Source organism: Carassius carassius, chromosome 10 (genome assembly GCF_963082965.1).
Source record: "Carassius carassius chromosome 10, fCarCar2.1, whole genome shotgun sequence".
In the NCBI taxonomy this organism is placed as follows: Eukaryota; Metazoa; Chordata; class Actinopteri; order Cypriniformes; family Cyprinidae; genus Carassius; species Carassius carassius.
The window spans coordinates 22,331,413-22,357,385 of NC_081764.1; the positions used below are offsets into that span (position 1 = coordinate 22,331,413).

At 37.0% G+C, this 25,973-nt stretch overlaps 1 protein-coding gene across 2 annotated transcripts in view; it reads left to right on the forward strand.

Annotated features, from left to right (window-relative positions):
- Positions 1-6,466: 6,466 nt before the first annotated feature.
- polg2 (polymerase (DNA directed), gamma 2, accessory subunit) overlaps positions 6,467-25,973 on the forward strand; it is a 42,435-nt gene continuing 22,928 nt past the window's right edge. Inside the window, exons 1-4 of one of the 2 annotated variants that reach the window (XM_059560547.1) lie at positions 6,467-6,844; positions 6,928-7,200; positions 7,324-7,441; positions 7,590-7,695. In XM_059560547.1, the coding sequence (XP_059416530.1) occupies positions 7,077-7,200; positions 7,324-7,441; positions 7,590-7,695 (348 nt within the window). In that variant the 5' untranslated portion in view covers positions 6,467-6,844; positions 6,928-7,076. Of the gene's footprint in view, positions 7,201-7,323; positions 7,442-7,589; positions 7,696-25,973 lie in introns of both variants that reach the window. The other variant, XM_059560546.1, reaches the window with a different exon arrangement.

Below are 25,973 nucleotides of genomic sequence, written 5' to 3' on the forward strand. Positions count from 1 at the left end.
AACTGGGCTAGAGTAAAATGATAGTACGATGAAATTATGTTAAAAATGAATGAAAATGCATTGTTACGAGTCCTGAATCCCTCAGAGTTCTCTCTCTCTCATTCAAAGTAAGCTAAAATGCCATTATCTGAGCCTGTGTTTAAGTGATAAGCTATTTATAGTACAGCACAGTGTTTCAGTCAAATCATAGGCACTGAGATGCTAAAGGAAATGATAAAAAGAGTTCAGATTTAATGCATTAAGAGGGCAATTGGTAGTTAAATGTTCAACTGCCCAATGCATGTAAGAAATAAGAGATTATAAAAATAATGAATAACAATTTAGGAGCAATTGTTGAAGAGACATGAGGTCTTTAAAATCATAATACAGACCCTGAGCTATAGATGTAATAATTTTGAATAGTTAAACAGTTGTATTGCTATTTGTTCTATGACCAGTAACTTATCTGTCTTATTTTTAGTCTCCACCATCATACAGGGCCTGATGGCTGCAGCTACAGAAGCAACAGAAAATTACAATGAATGGACGGGTGTGAAAAATAAATTCACTGAGTAATCTCAGCATGATAGTTGGAGGTATACAATTGATTTTAGCGATTAAATATTAGTTTAATTAACCTTTTTCAATGTTTTAACACTAGTAGGTGCTGTCAATGGCTCTCATGGTTCTTGAGTGCACCTTTCCTAAGCTGCAGGAAATACTGGATTCTGGAAGAATGAGTGGTTACCAGTGTGCATGAGGTGATTTCTCAATGACGGGTATGATCCTCTTCTGGCCAATAGGGGACAACCTAAGGCAGGGGGTCACCGCCACTGGGCACCTGCCCAGGAGGGAGGTGTTATATGTGAGATGGTAGTGGAGTTGAGCGGATGCTTGATAGGCCTAGAGCATCATTAAGAGGGGAACTGTAGGAAGTACAGCAATCTGCCTCAAAAATGTGAGCTCCTCCAGACCTGATCACCAGCAACCGCATTCCTTGATTGATTGTTGTGACAAGCGTCCACAACTTGATGCAACTATGCCAGGGGATCAGACCCTGAGGAAAAGAGGCTTATTTATAAAGAGTTAATGGCAATGGGCTGTCAAGAACCATCTGAGACCATGTGATGACAGCCATTATTTTGAGACAAAATTTCTTATGTGGCTAAAATGATATTGAACTAATATGTCTATATCATAGTCTTTACTCATGCAGGTCATTATTCATGGCATAAGATGATTACAAGATATGGTGGTGGCTAAAAATGAGGACTGCTTTTGCTGAATCAAGAGATGGTTTAGATAACAAAGGTTAAGGGAATTAAGCATGCAAGGCAAAAATAATTTTAAAGAAATGTTCCTAGCATTATGTATTTTAAACAGTCTAAACTGAGATTTGAGATATAGAAACTTTGACATTTTTAACCTATTTGATTGATTAGGGGTTATATGTTGTAATGAATTTGATATTATAGTCTAAGTTTAAGTTTGGTGAAAACTGTCAAAAAAAAAAACTAATATTTTGCACAGTAAGAGAGAGAGAGAGTGCTTGAGTGGAGGCAGGGATGGTGCTCTGCTTCTCTTATCGGCCTGCTAAGTAAGAGTAACCGAAACAGAGCAATGATTTTAAGACCAAAACAACCCAGCTGATTTTTCTCTAAATAAAAAGCATTAATGAACAGGCAAACTTTGATACTAGATAAGAGACTAGGAACAAACCAGGTAAAACGTACAGAATTTTTTTTTTTTTTTATTTTTTTTTTTTACGTTTAAATCCTTCCGATTTAACACCATAAGCAAACCTTGAATATGAGATGTTAAATATTTATGTTAAGTATGTGCACGCATGAGGATGACTACTGTATATTTTGGAGGACAATTCTGTTCCTGCTTTGTGTATATTGAGTCACTAACTCTGGAATGAGTGTTTTATCATTACAGATGTGTTAAGTGAAATTACTTTACAGAAGTCGATAATTCTGAGTGAAAGTAATGAAAAGACAATGCCGAACATGGGACGAGCTTTAAGTGGATTGGTTATCCAGCTCTGTCTGCTACTGGTAATAATGACTTGTTTTGTCTTTTATAATGCTGATTTAAATCACTCTCTGGATTAATTCCAAAATGGGTTTAAAATCCATGCCTAAATTTAAATGAGGGTCTAAATTTTATTAAGTTACTTTGTAGTTTGAATGGTAAAGGTAAATATTTTAGACTTGACGGCAGAAAAACAGTGACAGATTGGCTAAGTCACTAACCAAATTATCCAGAGAGCACCCTCACATAAAGAAGCCTGGTGGGAAAACAAAGGAGTGAATCCTGTTTATGTAATATAGTGCAAAAGCAAAACCAGCCGTAAGGCTTTGTGGCTCCTCAAGGTCGGAATGACGCAATAGTTTGGTTTATGTAGAACAGTGATAAGTTGAACAAAAACGTGTGGATCTCCTGGGATAGCCCCTTAATGGAGGAGTACCATAACAAGAGGTTTGAATTAATTGAAATAGCACAGCAAAAAAAAAAAAAAAAAACACAACACAATTGTAATAGGCTCTATGGAGCTGCTTATGAACACCTGTCAAGTCAAATCAAATTAATATTGTGAACACTGACAGGGCTTTTTGATAATGTATACTGTTTCAATACAGATTTACAGAAACTGAGGATGTCTCTTTAATAAATATTTGGCCGTTTAGAACTAAGTAATAGTCTTGTTCATTTAGTAATAGTATTGGGAAATCTGTCTGCTCTTTTTCAGTTTATAATAATTTTGAGTAAATAAATATCACTGCCAAATGACAAACATGAACAAAGGGTTTTTAAGACATTGATCAGATAGCTGACCTGTAAGCATTTCTAACAGACAAAACAGTGAGAACTAAATTGACTTTATACGAGGTATTGAGGATTTGCTTCTGAATGTGTCGTTAATATAGTCTGAGTACAGTAATATGGTATGATAATTGACAAGATTTGTATAAAAAATAAAGTAATAATAATAATAAGGCAATGAGTATGATTAACAGTAATGTCATGGTATAAAAATACATGCATGACAATAAGTGGACAGGTTAGTTGTATTTTTGAAGTTAAACACTTCGGTACTTAAAATGTAATTTTGACCAAATGTTGTTACCAATGACAAGTTTAGGTTTATGGTTCATGTTAAACAGCATGTGAACTATGATGACTGCAAATGGATTCGTGGTGAAAGTAAAACTTAATAAAAGGGCTATTAAGTAATAAACTAGGAACTGCTCTAGGTTTTCGAGGAAATAATGATTATGATTACTTTTATTTTTAAAGATGGCTATGCGGTTTTCTTTAATGATTTGTTAAATCTGGTTAATGAATATGCAAATTTAGTCTTAAGGCTGTTGGATAAATGTTTTGTTTTAGAGGGTAAGTGGGAAGTAGCTGTAGTAGGAAGAGAGGTATTTACAAAGGTATGTTGATGAAAGTATATATGGATGGAGGACACTTTTCCAGGTAGAGGGACACACAGAATGATTCACTGGAAAAGACATTATGTGAAGAAAGACTAGTGCAAGTGCAGATATTGTGGGATTAAGTAAGTAGATGAATGTATATTGGAAGTAAGAATTTATATGGGAAGTATTTTGTACAAAATAATGTGTTTATTACTAGAAATGTCAGACAGTACCAGAGATGTAAAGTATATGCACCTGCTTAAGTTGACCAACAGCCTGCATTATTAGCATGCATCACAACTACACCTGACCTCATTTATTAGACCAGATGAGGGGTATTATAACCCACATTGATCTAAAACGGGGGACTGAAGGAGTGGATGCCGAGTTGCCATATCCTTCATACTGATATTAATTATATTATTACATGATTTCTTGTTTGACTATTAATCAAGTTATGGAAAGAGTGAAATGTGTAACCTTATGTGCGCTTATGAGATATTAAAGAATCCTGTTTTACCCTGTATTTCTTTTCCTCAAGATTAATGTCCACATATTATGTGTGTGTATCCAACCGTAATGATAAGACACTCGCCAGTGCTAGAAAGCCTTGAATTTTAGATAAGTTCTCTGTGTATGTGTGTTAGTATCTGTCTGTAAAGGGAGAAGCTCAGACAGTCCCAGGACAAACGATCAACTGCCAGTGTCCAGCGTATCAGATATACATCTTTGGAGAGTTTATCTAGGTTTTGGAACCAATCAGAATTTTGTTTACTTATGTATTGACACAATTAGTATCCTCTGTCAGGGTATAACTGTGGTTAATTTTGAGTTGTACAGGGGGCGGCCTACGATCTCCGTTGAGAGTATTGAAGCTGACTTCTGCTGATGAAATTGCAAACTATTTTCTTCAAGTAAAAGTATTATTATTAATTGAACTCATCTCTGACTCCTGGTCTTCATTGCCAAATATCTGGTCCTTGGGTTTTAACTGTAAATTCCCCTACAGTAGTATGTCATTTTAGCAGTAGAGACATTAGCAGAGAAGGAAGATAGGAGTGATTGATACACATTAAGGTCAGTAGTATTTTTGGATTTGCCCCACACCCTTTCAGCAACTCTAAGCTTAGAACGGTGGTCGCACAGAACACCAGATAACCAAGGGGCAGAAAGGGTGTTACGGGCTGGCCTGGAAGATAAGGGGCAAACAGTGTCTAAACAAGATGTAAGAGTGGATCAGAAAGTATCAGTAGCACTGTTAGCATCCAAAGATGCAAACAGTTTAGGGGAAGAAAGTGACGATGAAACCATTGCAGATAGCCGGGAGGGTGAAAGTGTGCGTAGGTTACGTCGAAAGATGACATGTGGAGGGGTAAGTGATGTGTCAGGGACCATGTTGAGATTAAGAGTGAGGAGGAAGTGATCCGACGTGTGCAGTGCAGTATATCTAGCTAAAACGACTGAATATATCAAAAGGAAAACAATGATTAGGGACCATGCTGAGGGAGGCTTTAATGCTTTTGATTTCACAACTCTCAATCAGGTGTTTAAGATCAACTGGGTCAAACAATGTATTCTTGGAGGAAATGCTCCTTTGTTTTTCATTCCAAATGTATTATTTAAATGTGGTGGTTTAACATTTTTGCTAAGTTGTAATTTTAAATGTAATAAGTTACCTATCCATTTATCAGATTTTCACAAGCAAGCACTGGATTCTTGGAAACTGGCTTTTAAACACAATTTTTTCACCTCACAAATGCATTGTATGGAATAATCAATATATCCTATATAAAAACAGGACGGTATTTAATAAAGAATGTGCAGAAAAGAATATAATATGTATTTCAAAATGTATAAACACGGATGGGACTCTGATTAGTTATGAAACTTTTTGTAAGGAAAACAGTATTAATATTACTCAAAGATAATTTTTGAGAATAATCAATGGTATTTTGCCTAAACTTCTACAGCTTATCAAATCAATCTTACAATACTCTCCTTTAAAGGAAGACAGTCCTTGATTAACAATAGGTGGTATTGACTTTATAGATAAAAAAATGCAATAATATTCATATCAGATCTAAGTAGTAAAGTAGTGTCTTCATTGAAATTGATGTATCCTTCTTTATCTTCATGTAACATATGGTCTATTCACAAAAAGTTCGTGATATCAAACAAAGTTTAAGAAATCCACCTTAAAGTCCTTCATAATTCATACCCCTGCAAGTTATTTTTATCTAAATTTATGGATATTCACTCAGAATGTTCTTTTTGTGGATCTGAAAATGAATCAGTGCTTTATTTGTTCTTTAAATGTCCCTTTACAGTACCATATTGGAATGAGATTTCAGTGTTGATCTTTGCATCCTTTAATAACCTTATTGACATCATCGAAGAAATGGTCCTGTTTTGTCATGTAACACTGGTTCTGTTCTTTTAAATAATGCCATTAAAGTCCCATGCTTGTACATTTACAGCTTCAAACCCAAATTTTATTGAATTTTGCTCTGAATTAAAAAGTTTAACTGAATCCCACTGTAAATTAAAACAAAACAAAAAAGCAGTTAAAACATACCAGATTTAAAAAAAGGTTTTCAATCACCTGTGATTTGAGATATTCTTTAGATGAGCTTTCATACCCCCTACTTGAGTCAAAAAGAAAAGTAATTTTATTTTTTATTATTTGTCAACGTATTATTATTATCTAGTCTTTGATATAATTGTTATTGTATTTGTATTGTATTATTGTATTGTATTATTTTATTTGTTGTTTTATAATATGTGTTATTTTATTCTGTTATTGTAAATCCCTCTTAACAGATTGTTTATTCTTAATCATTGCTAAAGGCTAACTTTCGTTGGAATATAACACCGTTTTCATATGTCAAATGTTACTGACAAAATGTTAATAATAAAAATAAAATAAAAAATAAAATAAAAAAGAGAGAGAGAAGGTGAAAAAAAGAGAGAGAAATATCTTGATCCATACTCCAGTCCAGTCGGTGGCGGTAATGCGCCAATAAGTTATGTTGCCAAACGCCCATAAACACCAAAGAATAAGAAAAATAAGAAGAATCCACACTCCAGTATGGTAAATGGCGGTAATGCATCTTAACGTTGGATGCGTCTAGCCTACCAGAAATCTCAAAAGTATAACTTAAAAGGTTTCGACAGTGGACCAGGAAGCTTGATGCCAACAGCTGTAGAAGAATCATTTAAACGCGCTCACTGAACAGGCATAAAAGTTATTACGGAGTTCATTGCCACTCATCTCATGCGACGTTTAATTTTGATAATATATTATGTTGCTGTCTTTTCATTTATACCTGCCAACTGCTAGCAGTTGAACCCTTAATGAAAATGTTCCTTAACTGCATCAGAAGGCGTCTCCGGTTTTTAAGCGAAAAGCTTCCTCGGTATCGGCTGAATATATCTAGGTACAATACTCGTGACGACAGCTATGACAAAACCAGCCTTCTAATGCAACTTTGTGCTGACCGTTATTACATTTCTCCTGAAGCTTCCCACACTAGAACCTGTACATATGGGCCTTTAGGAACAGAACTGAAGAAAAACATTATTGAACAGTGGACTTCAGCAGTACGTTCAAGAGCATATGTGTTTGGGATCACTACTTCAGTGCAAAGTACGTGTGAGGAATCTCTCAGGATGGTTAATATAGGGGCTTTTCAAGAAATCTTCAACCAAGACAGTTTAAGTAAAAAAGAAGCATATCAAAAGATTGAAACACTTATGAAAGACAGTGTGTCTGTTAGGACGAGTCTCCTGCAGGGTGAGTGCAGACCATTCACCTTTTTTTATTTGTTTATAGTTACAGTGGATACCATGAGCATGCGATGGCTCTGGCCATCTGGGAATTTTATTTTATTTTATAAATTTATTTTTGTCCCTCAAGGTGCTCTGAAGCAGTATATTCAGGCTTTGGGGCTTGTGAATAGGACATTGCCCTTTGGATTGGCAGAGACAGGTCTGTGCCATCATTCTGATAGTCAGCTAAGACATTCATCTGGTTGGTGAGTCTTTTGTTTTATCAGCTGTGTTCTATTAATGAGTGACTTTTTTACTGGACCTAATGTCCAAGATGAAATAATGTAGTAATTACCTAACTGTTTTGCCTCTCATATGACTGAAAATGTAACTTTTTTCATTAATCTTCATTAGCTCATTTGAGGTTACTAAGTCATCTTTAGTCTGGTTCTGTTCCCCTCGGACTTCTTCACAGTGGATGGACTACTGGGCTCATCAAAGACTGCAGTGGTGGAGGAAGGTATGGCAGCACAAACAAGGGTGAAATGGGCACTGACAACTAGAGTGCTATGCCACTAACCCAGTACCCTAACAAAATAAAACACACTTTATGTGACATGTACATAAACTGTTTTAATTATTTATATGAAAAAAATAAGTGGGAAAAAAAAGCTAAAAAAATTTTGATGACCTTTTATAGTGCACTCTGATAAACTTTTGTGTATAACTTGTGAAATTGACTGTTATATATGCTGTAAGAATTGTACGCATCCACATGTATGCAACAAAATATAACACATTTTAGAACTAACAAAATGTTACAGCTACAATGTAATAACCTTCTGTTTCAATTTAATATATAACTTTGAATAAAATATTGATAACCATCATAAAAAACAAAATAATCTGGACAATACCAAAATTACTAAAAAATATGCCAAAGTCCAAGCCCAACATATAACCAGCTTCCCACTAAATTCATCCTGTGTAGGTTTCTTTTTAGATTTTGTTATTTCAATGAAAACTGGTTGTAGACATCCTGATCCAGTTCAAATCATTAAACACTTCAGACTTTATGGCCATCAAAAAAGTGAGTCTTTTTTTCAGTCATTTGTCCTCAACTCATTCGATTCACATTTAATTAATTTTATTATTTTTCTGATATTTTACTTGCCTTTAAAGAAAGTCAAGTATGTCTTCTTTTCAGAAACAGGTGCTGCCTTTTACTTTTACTCTACTCTGGTAGTTTGGTACTTTTACTTGAGTATATTTTTTTTAAGGAATGTGTCTGCGGTTGGCAAAGTTTATAAAAATATTGCTTTTTGTATAGAAAAAACAAATGCTTATTTGTTCTTGAAGGTAGGCACAGTTTGCAAAAACTGTGGTCGGAAAGCAGCTGCAAAATGAGGAAACGCATCTAAGATGTTTACCTATTCAGAATATCATCATCCTGTGCAGATAAAGCTATGTCCCATTTATAATTTAAGGTTAATGCATTATGATTTCTGTGATGTGGAGTGAAGCACAGAATCCAGTCATGACAGTGAATTTACAGTAGCTAGCTACTCTGCAGTTGTCACATAAAATGTGCGATTTGATGAATTGATGAATAAATAAAAAAACAAAGCTGTAAAATAATGACAAAAGCACTGCTATATAAATATATAGGCTAATCTGTTTGTTTTGCATGTCTCTCTGTGAATGAGCGGCGTTGTCATGTACTACATACTCAAGTATGTGCCAGTGTGGCTTAAAGTCCCTGGTTTAACAGTGCCTGCTGTCTCACTATCAGAGGATGTGAACACAAACACTGAGAGCCTCACTGAGAGAACAATTAATAATAATTTCATCATTTTATTTGAGAAAACCACTGTCAAAAACAAATACATTGACACTCAAAGCTCTCCAATACAACCTGTCCAAATAAAAGTCTGCTTTTTAACTCGAAGAAATTGACAGAAATGACGATTGTACTATAATGTAGCCTACTTCTAAAATAATAATAATAATAATTTACATAAATATTAGGGAATATAATTTTTTCCCTCATTTTAATTTAGTAAATCTCTGTTGTGCAGCCCTTTGTGAAAACATAAAAGAATAAAGGTTTTAAAACATCAATTAAATTTGTTAAATTTGTATGCACTTTCATTACCACCATTTTTGATAGTATATTTATTTGTATTTAATCATATGAGTACATAATCCAGAAAAATTAAGTCAAACCAGAATTTATGAATTTGTATGAATTATTAATGATAAATATGTTATTAAACTAATAAATAATCAATGTAGGGTTGTAGCTATCGAATATTTTAGTAATTGAGTATTCTACCAAAAATTCCATCGATTAATCGGATAAAATGTGTTTTTGCTTAATTAAAGTGCAATATTAATTATGCAAGAGAAAATAAGACTCCTGGGTCTCTTAAAATTAACAACTAAGTTTCCTTTTTTATAAATTTTTATTTTTATTTTTTAAATGAATGCAATGCATACATCAAAAATAAACATTTAATTACCCATTGTTTCTCTGTCTGTACTTGTACTGTGAACAATGACAAAAAGTTTAAAGATAAAAAATGACAAATAATTGTCCGGACTTTTATTTTGACAGGTTGACATACCTTTACAGTTCTGTGTATGTGATGTGACGCTAGTTTTACTCAAATCAAATGGTCAAATGCTCATGAAGTGACTGTCAGAGCAGTTCTGGAGATGTTGTTCATGTGTTCACGTCCTTATTTAGTGAGACAGCAGACGGTGAAATCACCGCGAGCGTCACGCTTCAGTGTGTGTAAATTAGCGAAGAAGCGCTTCTCCGCCATTCATTAACAGAGACACGCAGAACATGCAGGATTCATATTTAAATAGACTGTTCCGGCTTAATATTTACAGATATTAGTCCATATCGTGATTTGATGTAAGTGCAATGAACTATTTTTGATTAATTCATAAAAAATTTGGCAAATTCCGTGCCATTCCGCGTTAAACTGTAAATTCCGTTTTTATGACTGGATTCCGAGATTCTCTCTGCGTTTTCTGCATCGCGTATCATACCGTGAAAATCTCATACCGTTACAACCGTAGCGTCAAAGCAACTGAACAACATTCATTAGGTAAACAATAATGTCAATAATGCAAAATTACATTTAAAGGCAGTTCATCATTGAATTCAGTGATGTCATCTCTGTTCAGTTTAAATAGTGTCTGTGCATTCATTTGCAATCAAGTCAACGATATTGCTGTAGATGAAGTGACCCCAATTAAGCAAGCCAGAGGCGACAGCAACAAGGAAAGGCCAGTTCTCCTCTGACCAGACAAAACCAGCAGTTCAATTCCAGGCTGCATCCAGGTCAGATTGTGCAGAAGAATCATCTGTTTTCTAGGGCTGCAACTAACGATTATTTTGATAATCGATTAATCTGTCGATTATTTTTACGATTAATCGATTAATTGGTTTATGTACTTATATTTTAGTTTTTTCCATTTTTCCCCCAAGTAAATTATTAATAAATGGCCTTTATCATTCAGCATAGATTTAAGAGATTTTAACCATTTTGCACTGTCATATCCTCATCAAAAATATACCTGGAGTTGTTTTATTGTGTTAGTAATCCTTTGTCGAACTCTTCTGCAATCAGAACACTGACCCATACTCTAGCAAATTTCACAAGATTTCAAATAATGTTTTCACCATGGCAGTCCTTAGACCTCCTAAAGTAGTTTAACATCCTGAACAAAGCTTATTAAGGAATCTTTCCGAACATATTTTCACGAAGAATAAGGATAAAACAGAATAAAATTGCAGTACATTGTATTTTATTATTTACTGGGAAAAAGCTTTATAGCTTTTGCTGTGAAATTGTAAACAATCCTTCAAAAAAAGTGCCAATGGCATGAAACCTGAATGGAACTCACAATTTAAAGTAAAATCCATCAGAAGGTTGTCCAGAAAAAAAAATAGGACACACACAAAAAACCTGCTGTGTGAAAAAGAGCAGTGAATAATACTTAGAAAAAAAGTGCATTTCAAATATCTACATTTACCTCTCTCATTCAGTCATAATTAGGCTGCACGACTGAATTTTGAACTGTTAAACGACAAACTGATCACAGAACATGTTTGTAAAGCTTTAAATGTTAACTGTTAAAAAGCAATGTTATCAGCTTTTATGACTAAACATTTGCAAACAACATTGTACTGGAGAATCTGCACAAATGAAAGTCTTAGGGGCCGTTCACAAATCGCGCCTAAAAACGCGTGGAAAACGCTAGGCGCACCGCTTTCTCCTTCTTTCCAAAGCGCTCGTGCAGAAGCGCCCCTGAGGTGTCTGCCTTTGCTAAGCAACCATGACGTGCTCTCTCCTTGAAGACGCGGAAATTTCAGCAAAGGATAAATGGATTTGCAGCTCAAAAAATCGCTTGCAGTAGCTCTGCTACTAAATTTATTTCAAAATGGAAATCCATAGACAACTATGATCAGCTGTTCCTTTCATCTTGACTGAGCTTTTAACATGTTACGGGAAAGGATGAAGCTGATTGGTTAGTTCTTGTCACATGACCCGCGGTGCGGTTGCTGCATTCTGAAAAGTTGAGATGTTTTTAACTCGATGCGGTGCGGTGTTGGAAATAACGAACTTGAGCGCGCAAAAGACGCGATATGTGAACGTCCCCTTAAACAGTGCAGTAGTGCAGGTTACTCTTCTTTTTTTAAAGGCTCAATGTAAAGTACTCCCACATCACGCTGAATGCTGCAGACATAGACATCATATGATGTCTATGGCTGCAGAGACGCTGTTCGGGAAGCACGTGACATAAAACAAGGCCAGCTATTGGCTATTCGCTACTTCTCCTGTTGTACTGGCTGAGTAAAACCTCCGGTGGCTCATTACTGCCACACTTTGGTCACCGCAGATTCGAAATATGCACGAAATGAGCCGCTTACGGCAAATAAAAGTTATTTAGCAACGAATCGATGACTAAATTAGTTGACAACTATTTTAATAATCGATTTTAATCGATTAAATCGATTCGTTGTTTCAGCTCTACTGTTTTCTGTGGTCTTGTCCTGGTGGTCGTCTGAGACCAGGTCTTTACAGGGGATGTTTATCTGGGACTCTAGTTGTCCTGGTCTCCGCTGTCTTTCAGGGCTGTAGAGGTCCTTTTTAGGGGCCGATCCACCATCTGGTCTGGATACATACTAAATCCGGGTGACTGCAGTGACCCTCTGGTTTGGATACAGACTGGATCTGGTGGCTACGGTGACCTCGAAATAAGAGAGAAACAGACTAATATTAGCGTAGATGCCATTCCTCTAATGATGTAGCAAGTACATCGGGTGTTATGGAAAGTGTTCCCGGTTCTGGTTTACCTAATTAATACAGCCTTAAAATCCTTTAACGGATTTGGATATTAGAAGCATATTAGTATGTTATGTGTAAGTCAGGTTAAAGAGATGGGTCTTTAATCTAGATTTAAACTGCAAGAGTGTGTCTGCCTCCCGAACAATGTTAGGTAGGTTATTCCAGAGTTTAGGCACCAAATAGGAAAAGGATCTGCCGCCCGCAGTTGATTTTGATATTCTAGGTATTATCAAATTGCCTGAGTTTTGAGAACGTAGCGGACGTAGAGGATTATAATGTAAAAGGAGCTAATTCAAATACTGAGGTGCTAAACCATTCAGGGCTTTATAAGTAATAAGCAATATTTTAAAAATCGATACGATGTTTGATAGGGAGCCAGTGCAGTGTTGACAGGACCGGGCTAATATGGTCAGTCTAGTAAGAACTCTTGCTGCTGTATTTTGGACTAGCTGTAGTTTGTTTACTAAGCATGCAGAACAACTATCCAATAAAGCATTACAATAATCTAACCTTGAGTTCATAAATGCATGGATTAACATTTCTGCATTTGACATTGAGAACATAGGCCATAATTTAGATATATTTTTGAGATGGAAAATGCAGTTTTTCAATGCTAGGAACGTGGCATTCTAAGGAAAAGATTGCTATCAAATAGCACACCTAGGTTCCTAACTGATGACGAAGAATTGACAGAGCAGTTATGTCTTAGACGGTATTCTATGTTAATACATGCAGAGTTTTTAGGTCCTATAATTAACAGCTCTGTTTTTTCAGAATTTAGCAGTAAGAAATTACTCATCATCCAGTTTTTTATATCGACTATGCATTCCATTAGTTTTTTAAAAATTGGTGTTTCACCGGGACGCGAAGAAATATGGAGCTGAGTATAATCAGCATAACAGTGAAAGCTAACACCATGTTTCCTGATGATATCTCCCAAGGGTAACATGTAAAGCGTAAAGAGTAGCGACCCTAGTACTGAGTGAGCCTTGAGGTACTCCATACTGCGCTTGTGATCGATATGATACCTCTTCATTCACTGCTACGAATTGATGGCGTCATATAAGTACGATTTAAACCAGGCTAATGCACTTCCATTAATGCCAAAAAAGTGTTCAAGTCTATGCAAAAGAATGTTGTGGTCAATTGTATCAAATGCAGCACTAAGATCCAATAGAACCAATAGAGAGATACAACCACGATCAGATGATAAGAGCAGGTAATTTGTAACTCTAAGGAGAGCAGACTCGGTACTATGATACGGTCTAAATCCTGACTGGAAATCCTCACAGATACCATTTTTCTCTAAGAAGGAATATAATTGTGAGGATACTACCTTATCTAGTATCTTGGAGAGAAAAGGGAGATTCGAGATCAGTCTATAATTAACTAGTTCTTTGGGGTCAAGTTGTGTTTTTTTGATGAGAGGCTTAATAATAGCCAGTTTGAAGGTTTTGGGGACATATCCTAATGACAATGAGGAATTTATAATAGTCAGAAGAGGATCTATGACTTCTGGAAGCACCTCTTTTAGGAGCTTAGATGGTATAGGGTCTAACATACATGTTGTTGGTTTAGATGATTTAACGAGTTTTTACAATTCTTCCTCTCCTATAGTAGAGATTGAGTGGAACTGTTCCTCAGGGGGTCTATAGTGCACTGTCTGATGCAATACTGTAGCTGACGGCTGAATGGTTGCAATTTTATCTGTAATAGTATCGATTTTAGAAGTAAAGTAGTTCACAAAGTCATTACTGCTGTGATGTTGGGAAATGTCAACACTTGTTGAGGCTTTATTTTTCGTTAATTTAGCCACTGTATTGAATAAATACCTGGGGTTATGTTTGTTTTCTTCTAAAAGATAAGAAAAGTAATCGGATCTAGCAGTTTTTAATGCTTTTCTGTAGAATAGGTTACTTTCCCGCCAAGAAATACGAAATACCTCTAGTGTTGTTTTCCTCCATATGTGCTCCATTTTTCGGGTTGCTCTCTTTAGGGTGCGAGTATACTCATCATACCATGGTGTCATACTGGTTTCCTTAACCTTCCTTAAGCGTAAAGGAGCAACTGTATTTAAAATGCTAGAAAAGAGAGAGTCCGTAGTTTCTGTTACATCATCAAGTTGTTCTGAGGTTTTGGATATGCCAAGGAATTCGGATACATCAGGAAGATAACTTAAAAAGCAGTCTTTTGTGGTAGAAGTGATGGTTCTTCCATACTTGTAACAGTAGAATTTACAATTTTGGCTATATGAAGTTTGCACAGAACTAAATAATGATCTGAGATATCATCACTTGGCTGCATAATTTCAACACTATCAACATCAATTCCATGTGACAGTATTAAATCTAGAGTATGATTTCGACAATGAGTAGGTCATGATAAGTGTTGTCTAACCCCAATAGAGTTCAGAATGTCTATAAATGCTGATCCCAATTCATCTTTTTCATTATCAACATGGATATTAAAATCACCAACTATTAAAACTTTATCTGCAGCCAGAACTAACTCGGATGTAAAATCACCAAACTCTTTAATAAAGTCTGTAGCCAGTACAAACATAACAGGGGATTTATCATTAACATTTGTTTCTTTGGATAATGTTATATGAAGCACCATTACTTCAAACGAGTTATACTTGAAGCCTGCCCTCTGAGAAATCCTGAAAACGTTGTTATAAATTGAAGCAACACTTCCCCCTTTGCCTTTAAGACGCGGCTCATGTTTATAACAGTAATCTTGGGGGGTGGACTCATTTAAGATAATGTAATCATCAGGTTTTAGCCAGGTTTCTGTCAAACAGAGCACATCTAGATTATGATCAGTGATCATATTATTTACAAAAAGTGTTTTCGTAGAAAGGGATCTGATATTCAATAAGCCAAGCTTTATCATTTGTTTATCCGTATTGCATTTGTTTTTTATTTGTTATACCTCAATTAAATTGTTAATCTTAACTTGGTTTGGACGTTTTTTGTATTTTCAAGTTCGGGGAACAGACACAGTCTCTATAGTGTGATATCTAGGTGAAAGAGTCTCTATGTGCTGAGAATTAGCTGACCTCTGTGACGTGAGGCAGCTAGCAGACAATCGGTTTAGCCAGTCTTTCTGCTTCCTGACCTGGGCCCCAGTTAGTCAAGAATAAACACTAAGACTATTTGCCATATTTCTAGAGAGAAGAGTGGCGCCACCCCATGAGGGATGAAGACCATCTCTTTTCAACAGGTCAAGTCTGCCCCAAAAGCTCGTCCAATTGTCTATAAAACCTATGTTATTCTGTGGGCACCACTTAGACTTCCAGCCATTGAGTGATGACAATCTGCTATGCATCTCGTCACCACGGTAAGCAGGGAGGGGACCAGAGCATATTACAGTGTCTGACATCGTGCTTGCAAGTTCACACACCTCTTTAATGTTATTTTTAACTGGCGAAGTTGAACATCATTAGCGCCGGCATGGATAACAATCTTACTGTATTTACGTTTAGCATTAGCCAGCACTTTTAAATTTACCAAGATGTCAGGTGCTCTGGCTCCTGGTAAACATTTGACTATGGTGGCTGGTGTCTCTATATTCACGTTCCGTACAATCGAATCACCAATAACTAGAGCACTTTCATCAGATTTCTCAGTGGGTGCATCACTGAGTGGGGAGAACCTGTTTAATGTTTTGATCGGAACAGAAGAGCGGTGTTTTGACTCACAACTACGCTGCCTCACTGTCACCCAGTTGCCCTGCTGCAGGGGCTCTGTTGCCGGAACCAAACAATGTACAGGAATCCCTGAGCTAGACGCATCCAAAGCCGTATCTAGAGCCCTAACATTCTTACTGTCCTCAATTAAAGTTTGGATGTGTGTCTCTAATTCTGAAATCTTCTCTGTCAGCCTAACTATTTCCCTGCATTTACACTCATCTGCGACAGAGATAGATAAACTGTACATGTGACAAGAGGTGCAAATAACAATAGCAGGAGAAGCCATTACTCACCGTGCTCGATGAAATATTCTTACCACAGTTGATTGATGAATTTGTGAAAAACTGGAGCGAGAGAGAAGAGAGGAGAAAAGAAAACAGCGATAGGTTCGAATGAAAACGCTAATGACAAGCTAACGAGTGCTAACGCTTTGCAGGTGTACTGCACTCACGGATAAAATAAAAGTGAATGATCAAAATTAATCTGATAAGATTGATCGAAAATATCAGAAATATGGTGTGAATTAAGTTATATTTTATCACTTTAAAAAACAGAGAGTGATAGTAAGATAAAGATTCTAGAGAAAAAAATAACAGCTACACGGAGCTACGATTAGCTACAGAAGGCCAACAGGAAGTAGATAAAACACTGTCCAACAGCGACACCCGCAGTCAGGGGAAAAGAAAGTAATCCACTTAGTCAGCATGATGTGATGACTTAGTCAGCATGATGCCAAGATACTGAAGATGCTAAATTGTGAATGGATTTTGTATAGCATAAATGGTTTTGCCGTGGCAATTTATTGAAATAACAGCAAAAAAGGAACTCTTCAAGAGAATGAAAGATAGGCGAAAGATAGTATATTTGAATTCTGCCACTCTCTCGTGGCGGCTCGTGATGCGCTCTGACACAACTGTCAGCTGATGGAGGCGGAACTTATAGCAATCGCCTTTTTCTTTGTTTTTATATATGTGAGAGTGTGTTTTATGTTGAATGTGAATGTATCTGGATGATTACCATCTGTTTGAGCACAAATCAGCACAAATCAGCTCGCTATTACTGTATGACCAAGGCTATCAAAGTGAACGCGTCTATATGAAAAGAGAGAGTGGATTATTTACTTTATGGCACATTTGTGTTATTACCATCTGTATAAGTGGCCATCAGCACATCAGCAATTATTTACATTGTAATAAATTGTAAATGCTGCATTTCTAGCAATCTCAGGATTTTCTGTAATTGGCACACAAAGTTAAATAATTTTTTATTTTTATTTTTCTTATTCTTATTTTTCTTACTCAAATTATTCTCATTGCATTTTTCTATTGCTCAAATAAATCACTGATGTCTAAGTTTCTGTCTAGTGTTTTATAATAGAAAACAAAAAACTATGGAGTGGTACGTTTAATGACTAAATAGTTTGTAGAAGCCTTCAATACAGTTGGTAAATATATTTTTTTTTTATATTTGGGGGGTGGGGGGGTGTAGACATAGTCTCATAAAAATATTTGCAGGAGTCTCATTTTTCATGATATCTTATTCAGATTTGAAATAGAAACTCATGAGACGTGACTTTCAACCTATTACTTTTCTAGATTGCTCCAGGACTGATTCCATGTATTTTTATATCAAATAAAAAATATTAAAGTGTGGTAAAAAAAAAAAAAAATCAAGGCACTTCAGTGTTTATAACTTTTAATATTTTTGAGCATTATCAAATCTGGTTGATAAAAAGTAAAGCCCAAAGGGTCTTCTTCCTAAAGACACCAAATTATGTTTGTAACACACTGAAGTAGGAAACTGTTACAATTTTAAGTTAAGTAGAGCACTTTCAGCTGTATAAAAAAAAAATAAAAAAAAATAAATAAAGGTTTGTTTTGACAATAATGTCATTTGCTAACATTAATGCTTTAACTGACAAAAACTGTTTTGAAATTGTTCATGATAGCTGGAAGTGAAAAACTCAGAGGAAAACATTTTCTGGCTTACGGTTCAAAAGATATTAGCATAACAAAATTTTGGATAGTTTAGTGAGCAGAATAATTTGGCTTGTTTTTTTTTACTGATAAAATGAGACAAAAAAAGTGGTTTAACTCGGACTGAAAAGACAAAAATGTATAATAAAAAAAAAACTCCTAAACCAGTTAATTTAATTAATTTACATAATTATTAATAATTGTTAATTTCACACATAACAAGATCAAATTATTTATATACACAGACTTATATTTGTTTTCTGCATATAATAATTTTAACAGAAAATAAAAAAATCTTAGACATCTGATCTCTCTCTGTCACTCTGATTAAAGAGATGTTTAACTCTCTCTCTCTCTCTTTAATCACCAGAAGAAGAAAAAAATGTTATTAGGGGCCAAGCACCGAAGGTGCGTAGGACCCTATTGTTTTCGTTGGCGTTATTAGGGGCCAAGCACCGAAGGTGCGTAGGACCCTATTGTATTTGTTCCCGTTCTTATTAGGGGCCAAGCACCGAAGGTGCGTAGGCACCTATTGTTTTCGTTGGCGTTATTAGGGGCCAAGCACCGAAGGTGCGTAGGACCCTATTGTATTTGTTCCCGTTCTTATTAGGGGCCAAGCACCGAAGGTGCGTGGGCACCTATTGTATCCGTTAGGTTTCTTATTATTATTAGGGGCCAAGCACCGAAAGTGCATAGGCACCTATTGTAGGCACCTATTGTTTTCGTTGGCGTTATTATTATTATTAGGGGCCAAGCACCGAAGGTGCGTAGGCACCTATTGTAATCGTTGGCGTTATTAGGGGCCAAGCACCGAAGGTGCGTGGGCACCTATTGTATCCATTAGTATTATGCGTAGGCACCTATTGTAATCGTTGGCGTTATTAGGGGCCAAGCACCAAAGGTGCATAGGCTCCTATTGTAATAGTTTGCATTATTAGGGGCCAAGCACCGAAGGTGCGTAGGACCCTATTGTATTTGTTCCCGTTCTTATTAGGGGCCAAGCACCGAAGGTGCGTAGGCACCTATTGTTTTCGTTGGCGTTATTAGGGGCCAAGCACCGAAGGTGCGTAGGACCCTATTGTATTTGTTCCCGTTCTTATTAGGGGCCAAGCACCGAAGGTGCGTGGGCACCTATTGTATCCGTTAGGTTTCTTATTATTATTAGGGGCCAAGCACCGAAAGTGCATAGGCACCTATTGTAATCGTTGGCGTTATTATTGTAATCGTAGGCGTTATTATTAGGGGCCAAGCACCGAAGGTGCATGGGCACCTATTGTATCCGTTAGGTTTCTTATTATTATTAGGGGCCAAGCACCGAAGGTGCGTAGGCACCTATTGTTTTCGTTGGCGTTATTATTATTATTAGGGGCCAAGCACCGAAGGTGCGTAGGCACCTATTGTAATCATTGGCGTTATTAGGGGCCAAGCACCGAAGGTGCGTGGGCACCTATTGTATCCATTAGTATTATGCGTAGGCACCTATTGTAATCGTTGGCGTTATTAGGGGCCAAGCACCGAAGGTGCATAGGCTCCTATTGTAATAGTTTGCATTATTAGGGGCCAAGCACCGAAGGTGCGTAGGCACCTATTGTTTTCGTTGGCATTATTATTATTAGGGGCCAAGCACCGAAAGTGCGGAGGCACCTATTGTGTTTGTTCCGTTTCTTCTTATTATTATTAGGGGCCAAGCACCGAAGGTGCGTGGGCACCTATTGTATCCGTTAGGTTTCTTATTATTAGGGGCCAAGCACCGAAGGTGCGTGTGCACCAATTGTGTTTGTTCCGTTTCTTATTATTAGGGGCCAAGCACCGAAGGTGCATAGGCACCTATTGTAATTGTTGGCATTATTAGGGGCCAAGCACCGAAGGTGCGTGGGCACATATTGTGTTTGTTCCGTTTCTTATTATTAGGGGCCAAGCACCGAAGGTGCGTAGACACCTATTGTAATCGTTGGCGTTATTAGGGGCCAAGCACCGAAGGTGCGTGTGCACCAATTGTGTTTGTTCCGTTTCTTATTATTAGGGGCCAAGCACCGAAGGTGCATAGGCACCTATTGTAATCGTTGGCATTATTAGGGGCCAAGCACCGAAGGTGCGTGGGCACATATTGTGTTTGTTCCGTTTCTTATTATTAGGGGCCAAGCACCGAAGGTGCGTAGACACCTATTGTAATCTTTGGCGTTATTATTATTCTTCTTCCACCTCACACTGACCATGCCACATAAATTTGGTAACAGCGCCACCTATTGGTCAAGAGTAATAAACCATTCATTAACCATGAATAATTACACTTATAAAAATGCTAATAACTTTTTAATGCTTTAGCCTAATACAACGAAACTGGTCTCAAAATATTCCTTATGCCGACAACATAGATACCAAATATGCCAGATTAAGCTGAACTTCCGGTCCGCCATTTTGATTTATTTTGAAAACCTAATTTTTCGAACTCCTCATCAACCGTTAGTCCGATTTTCACCAAAATTGAATCAGATGATCTTCAGACTGTGCTGACACAAAGTTATAGATTTTGTGTCGATAGACAAAACCGTTTTCGCATACCACAGCAACGAATTTGAAGCACAATGCCAAAATGACACTTGAGGCTGTATCTCTGGAATGCTTTGGCATATTGACACTGAACTTTTTGTGTGTTATTGTCATCTCACACGCAAAACACCAAAATGATTTGATTACAGCGCCACCTGTTGGTCAAAAGTGATGGGCCTTTTAATCTTATTACTAGTGGTTGTCTTTATGATTTTTCAGCCATTTCAATTACAATCATCCTAAAATTGTTGTAGTTGCTCATTGTTGAATTTGGTGTGATGCTCCATGCTATGCTTAGCTCCTCAATTTGCCGGTGGAGTGCTTGCAGCTATATTAAGGGGCCAAGCACCGAAGGTGCGTAGGACCCTATTGTAATTGTTCCCGTTCTTATTATTAGGGGCCAAGCACCGAAGGTGCTTAGGACCCTATTGAAATTGTTCCCGTTCTAATTAGGGGCCAAGCACCGAAGGTGCAAGGCACCTATTGTATCCGTTAGCGTAATTTTTTTCTTTTAGCCAATGCTGGCTAAAAGTTATGGAATTCAAGTTGATTCTCGAATAACACGTGAACAAATTTGACAAAGCACGCAAATATGCATGTGAGGCTATATCTCAGCAACAGTTTGGTGTATTGAGACCAAACTTGGTGTGTGTTATAACAAGCATGACCTGAGCCTACCTGCAGTGTTTCGATGCAGTGCCACCTAGTGGTCAGGAGATATGAAAAATGCATATTTTGCTTATAACTTCAGAATGGTTTGGCTAAAAATCACAAAACTGGTCTCTTTAGATTCGGTGGGTCATGACGAGTCGAATGATATCCAATTTTCCCGTGTCAGCCATTTTAGGCTTCGGCCATTTTGAATTATGTTTTAAAATGCTGTATTTTTTGAACGCATTACCGTATCATTACGAAAATAATTAAAAAAATATTCAGCTCCATGCCCTGAAGGTGCTCAAAAAGGTGGGTGGCAGCGCCACCTTGTGGTCAAGAGTTATAATGAAATATCTAAAAAATGCTAATAACTTTTGAATAAATTAGACTATTGAAACGAAAATGGTATCCCTATATTCTTTGTGACCTGCCGAGAACATAGTATCTAATTATTCCAAAATAGGCCATACTTCCTGTCCACCATTTTGAGTAATGTTGAAAATCTACTTTTTCGAACTCCTCCTAGACCGTTAGTCCGATTTTCACCAAATTTGACGTGGATCATCTTCAGACGCCACTGGCCAAAAGTTATGGATTTCGTGTCGATATACGAAACGGTTCTCATTTAGCGCATCAACGAATTTGATGTAAGGGTGCCAAAATGCATTTGATGCTGTATCTCTGCAACGCTTTGACATATTTGCACCAAACTTTGTATGTGTCATCGCCACCTCACATTGACCATGCCACATAAATTTGGTAACAGCGCCACCTATTGGTCAAGAGTAATAAACCATTCATTAACCATGAATAATTACACTTTTAAAAATGCTAATAACTTTTTATTGCATTAGCCTATTTGAATGAAACTGGGCTCAAAATATTCCCTGGCTTAGGCCGATAACATAGATACCAAATATGCCAGTGTATGCTGAACTTCCGGTCCGCCATTTTTATTCATGTTGAAAACCTACTTTTTCAAACTCCTCATCAACCGTAGGTCCGATTTTCATCAAATTCGAATCAGCTGATCTTCAGACTATGCTGATACAAAGTTATGGATTTTGTGTTGATAGACAAAACCGTTTTCACATACCACAGCGACGAATTTGAGGCACAATCACAAAATCTGGAATGGTTTGGCAAATTAACACCAAACTTTGTGTGTGTCATTGAAAGTCACACAGAGTACACCAAATTGATTTTATAACAGTGCCACCTATTGGTCAAACTTGATAAGCCAAGTAATCATGCTACTAGAGGTGGTATTTTAAGATTTTTTTAGCCATTTCAATTACAATAATCCTAAAATTGCTGTTATTGCTCATTAATGCATTTGGTGTGATGCTCCATGACATGCTTAGCTCCTACATTTGCCGTTGGAGTGCTTGGCCCCGTAATTGCTGCTTGCAGCTATATTTAGGGGCCAAGCACCGAAGCTGCGTAGGCACCTATTGTTTTTGTTGGCGTTATTATTAGGGGCCAAGCACCGAAGGTGCGTAGGCACCTATTGTAATCGTTGGCGTTATTATTCTGCTTCTTCTTCTTCCGCCGCGAGTCTATGGCAGCCCATAGAACCGATTGCGGGAAAGTTGTATAATTTGGCACACTGATAGAGGACAGTCCCAACATTAGCTATAGCAAATTTGAAGCCTCTAACTCCTACTCTCTAGCGCCACCACTTGTCCAAACTTTCAATGTTTGTATGCTAATAACTTTTGAACCGTAAGTAAGAAAATGGAAATTCTTTTTTCCTCTGAATCCTTGGCTCATGCCAAGTCGAATGAACCCCAAAATTCAAAAATCGCAAGGTTTAGTTTTTTTGCTATTTTCAATTTTTTGAAAAACCTACTTTTTCGAACTCGTCCTAGACGGTTCGATCTTTCGATCTAAAAAATGCTAATAACTTTTGAATAGATTAGACTATTGAAATGAAAATGGTCTCCCCGTATTCTTTGGGTCATGTCGAGAGCATTGATACCAATTATGTGAAAATTGGCCATACTTCCTGTCCGCCATTTTGATAAATGTTAAAAACCTACTTTTTCGAACTCCTCCTAGACTGCTAGTCCGATTTTCACCAAATTTGACGTGGATCATCTTCAGACCAAGCTGGCAAAAAGTTATGGATTTCGTGTTGATATATGAAACGATTCTCAATTAGCGCATCAACGAATTTGCTGGAAGGGTGCCAAAATGCATTTGAGGCTGTATCTCTGCAATGCTTTGACATATTTGCACCAAACTTTGTATGTGTCATCCACACCTCACACTGACCATGCCACATAAATTTGGTAACAGCGCCACCTATTGGTCAAGAGTAGTAAACCATTCATTAACCATGAATAATTACACTTTTAAAAATGCTAATAACTTTTTAATGCATTAGCCTATTGTAATGAAACTGGTCTCAACTCTATTCCCTGGCTTATGCCGACAACATAGATACCAAATATGTCTGATTAAGCTGAATTTCCGGTCCGCCATTTTGATTTATGTTGAAAAGCTTCTTTTTCGAACTCCTCATCAACCATAGGTCCGATTTTCACCAAATTTGAATCAAATGATCTTCCGACTGTGCTGACCAAATCTTATGGATTTTGTGTCGATAGACAAAACCGTTTTTGCATACCACAGCGACGAATTTGAGGCACAATGCCAAAATGACGCTTGAGGCTGTATCTCTGCAATGCTTTGGCATATTGACACCAAACTTTGTGTGTGTCATTGACAAGTCACACAGAGTACACCAAATTGATTTGATAACAGCGCCACCTGTTGGCCAAAATTGATAGGCCATTTGATCTTTTTAACTAGTGGATGTATTTATGCTTTTTCAGACATTTCAATTACAATCATCCTAAAACTGCTGTAACTGCTCACTGTTGCTTTTGGTGTGGTCTTTCATGCCATGCTTAGCTCCTACATTTACCGTTGGAGTGCTTGGCCCCGTAATTGCTGCTTGCAGCTATATTTATTCTTCTTCCGCTGCAAGTCTATGGCAGCCCATAGAACCGATTGCGGGAAAGTTGTATAATTTGGCACACTGATAGAGGACAGTCCCAACATTAACTATAGCAAATTTGAAGTCTCTAACTCCTACTCTCTAGCGCCACCACTTGTCCAAACTTTCAATGTTTGTATGCTAATAACTTTTGAACCGTAAGCCAGAAAATGGAAATTCTTTTTTCCTCTGAATCCTTGGCTCATGCCAAGTCGAATGAACCCCAAAATTAAAAAATCGCAAGGTTTAGTTTTTTCGCTATTTGCAATTTTTTGAAAAACCTACTTTTACGAACTCGTCCTAGACGGTTAGTTCGATCTTCACGAACATTGGCTCATATCATCTTCAGACTATGCTGGCAAAACTTTATGGAATTCAAGTTGATTCGTCCAACCGTTGTCGAATGACACGTAAACAAATTTGACGAAAAGCACGCAAAAATGCATGTGAGGCTATATCTTGGCAACGGTTTGGCATATTGAGACCAAACTTGGTGTGTGTTATAACAAGCATGTCCTGAGCCTACCTGCAGTGTTTCGATGCAGTGCCACCTAGTGGTCAGGAGATATGAAAAATGCATATTTTGGCTTATAACTTCTGAATGGTTTGGCCAAAAATCACAAAACTGGTCTCTTTAGATTCAGTGAGTCATGTCGAGTCGTATGATATCCAATTTTCTCGTGTCGGCCATTTTGAATTAGGATTTAAAATGCTGTATTTTTTTAACGCAGCATCGTATCGTTACGAAAATAATTACAAAAATATTCGTCTCCGTGCCCTGAAGGTACTTAAAAAGTTTAGTGGCAGCGCCACCTTGTGGTCAAGAGTTATAATGAAATATCACAAAAATGCTAATAACTTTTGAATAAATTAGACTATTAAAATTAAAATGGTCTCGCTATATTCTCTGGGTCATGCCGAGAGCATTGATACCAATTATGCGAAAATTGGCCATACTTCCTGTCCGCCATTTTGATTAATGTTGAAAACCTACTTTTTCGAACTCCTCCTAGACCGTTCGTCCGATTTTCACCAAATTTGACTCGGATCATCTTCAGACCAAGCTGGGCAAAAGTTATGGATTTCGTGTCGATATACGAAACGGTTCTCATTTAGCGCATCAACGAATTTGCTCGAAGAGTGCCAAAATGCATTTGAGACTGTATCTCTGCAATGCTTTGACATATTTGAGCCAAACTTTGTATATGTCATTGGCACCTCACACTGACCATGCCACATCAATTTGGTAACAGCGCCACCTATTGGTCAAGAGCAATAAACCATTCATTAATGGTTAATTATTAGACTTATTAAAATACTAATAACTTTTTATTGCATTAGCCAAATGCAATGAAACTGGTCTCAAAATATTCCCTGGCTTATGCCGACAACATAGATAACAAATATGCCAGAGTAAGCCAAACTTCCTGTCCGCCATTTTGATTTATGTTGAAAACCTACTTTTTCAATCTCCTCATCAACCATAGGTCCGATTTTCACCAAATTTGAATCAAATGATCTTCAGACTGTGCTGACAAAATGTTATGGATTTTG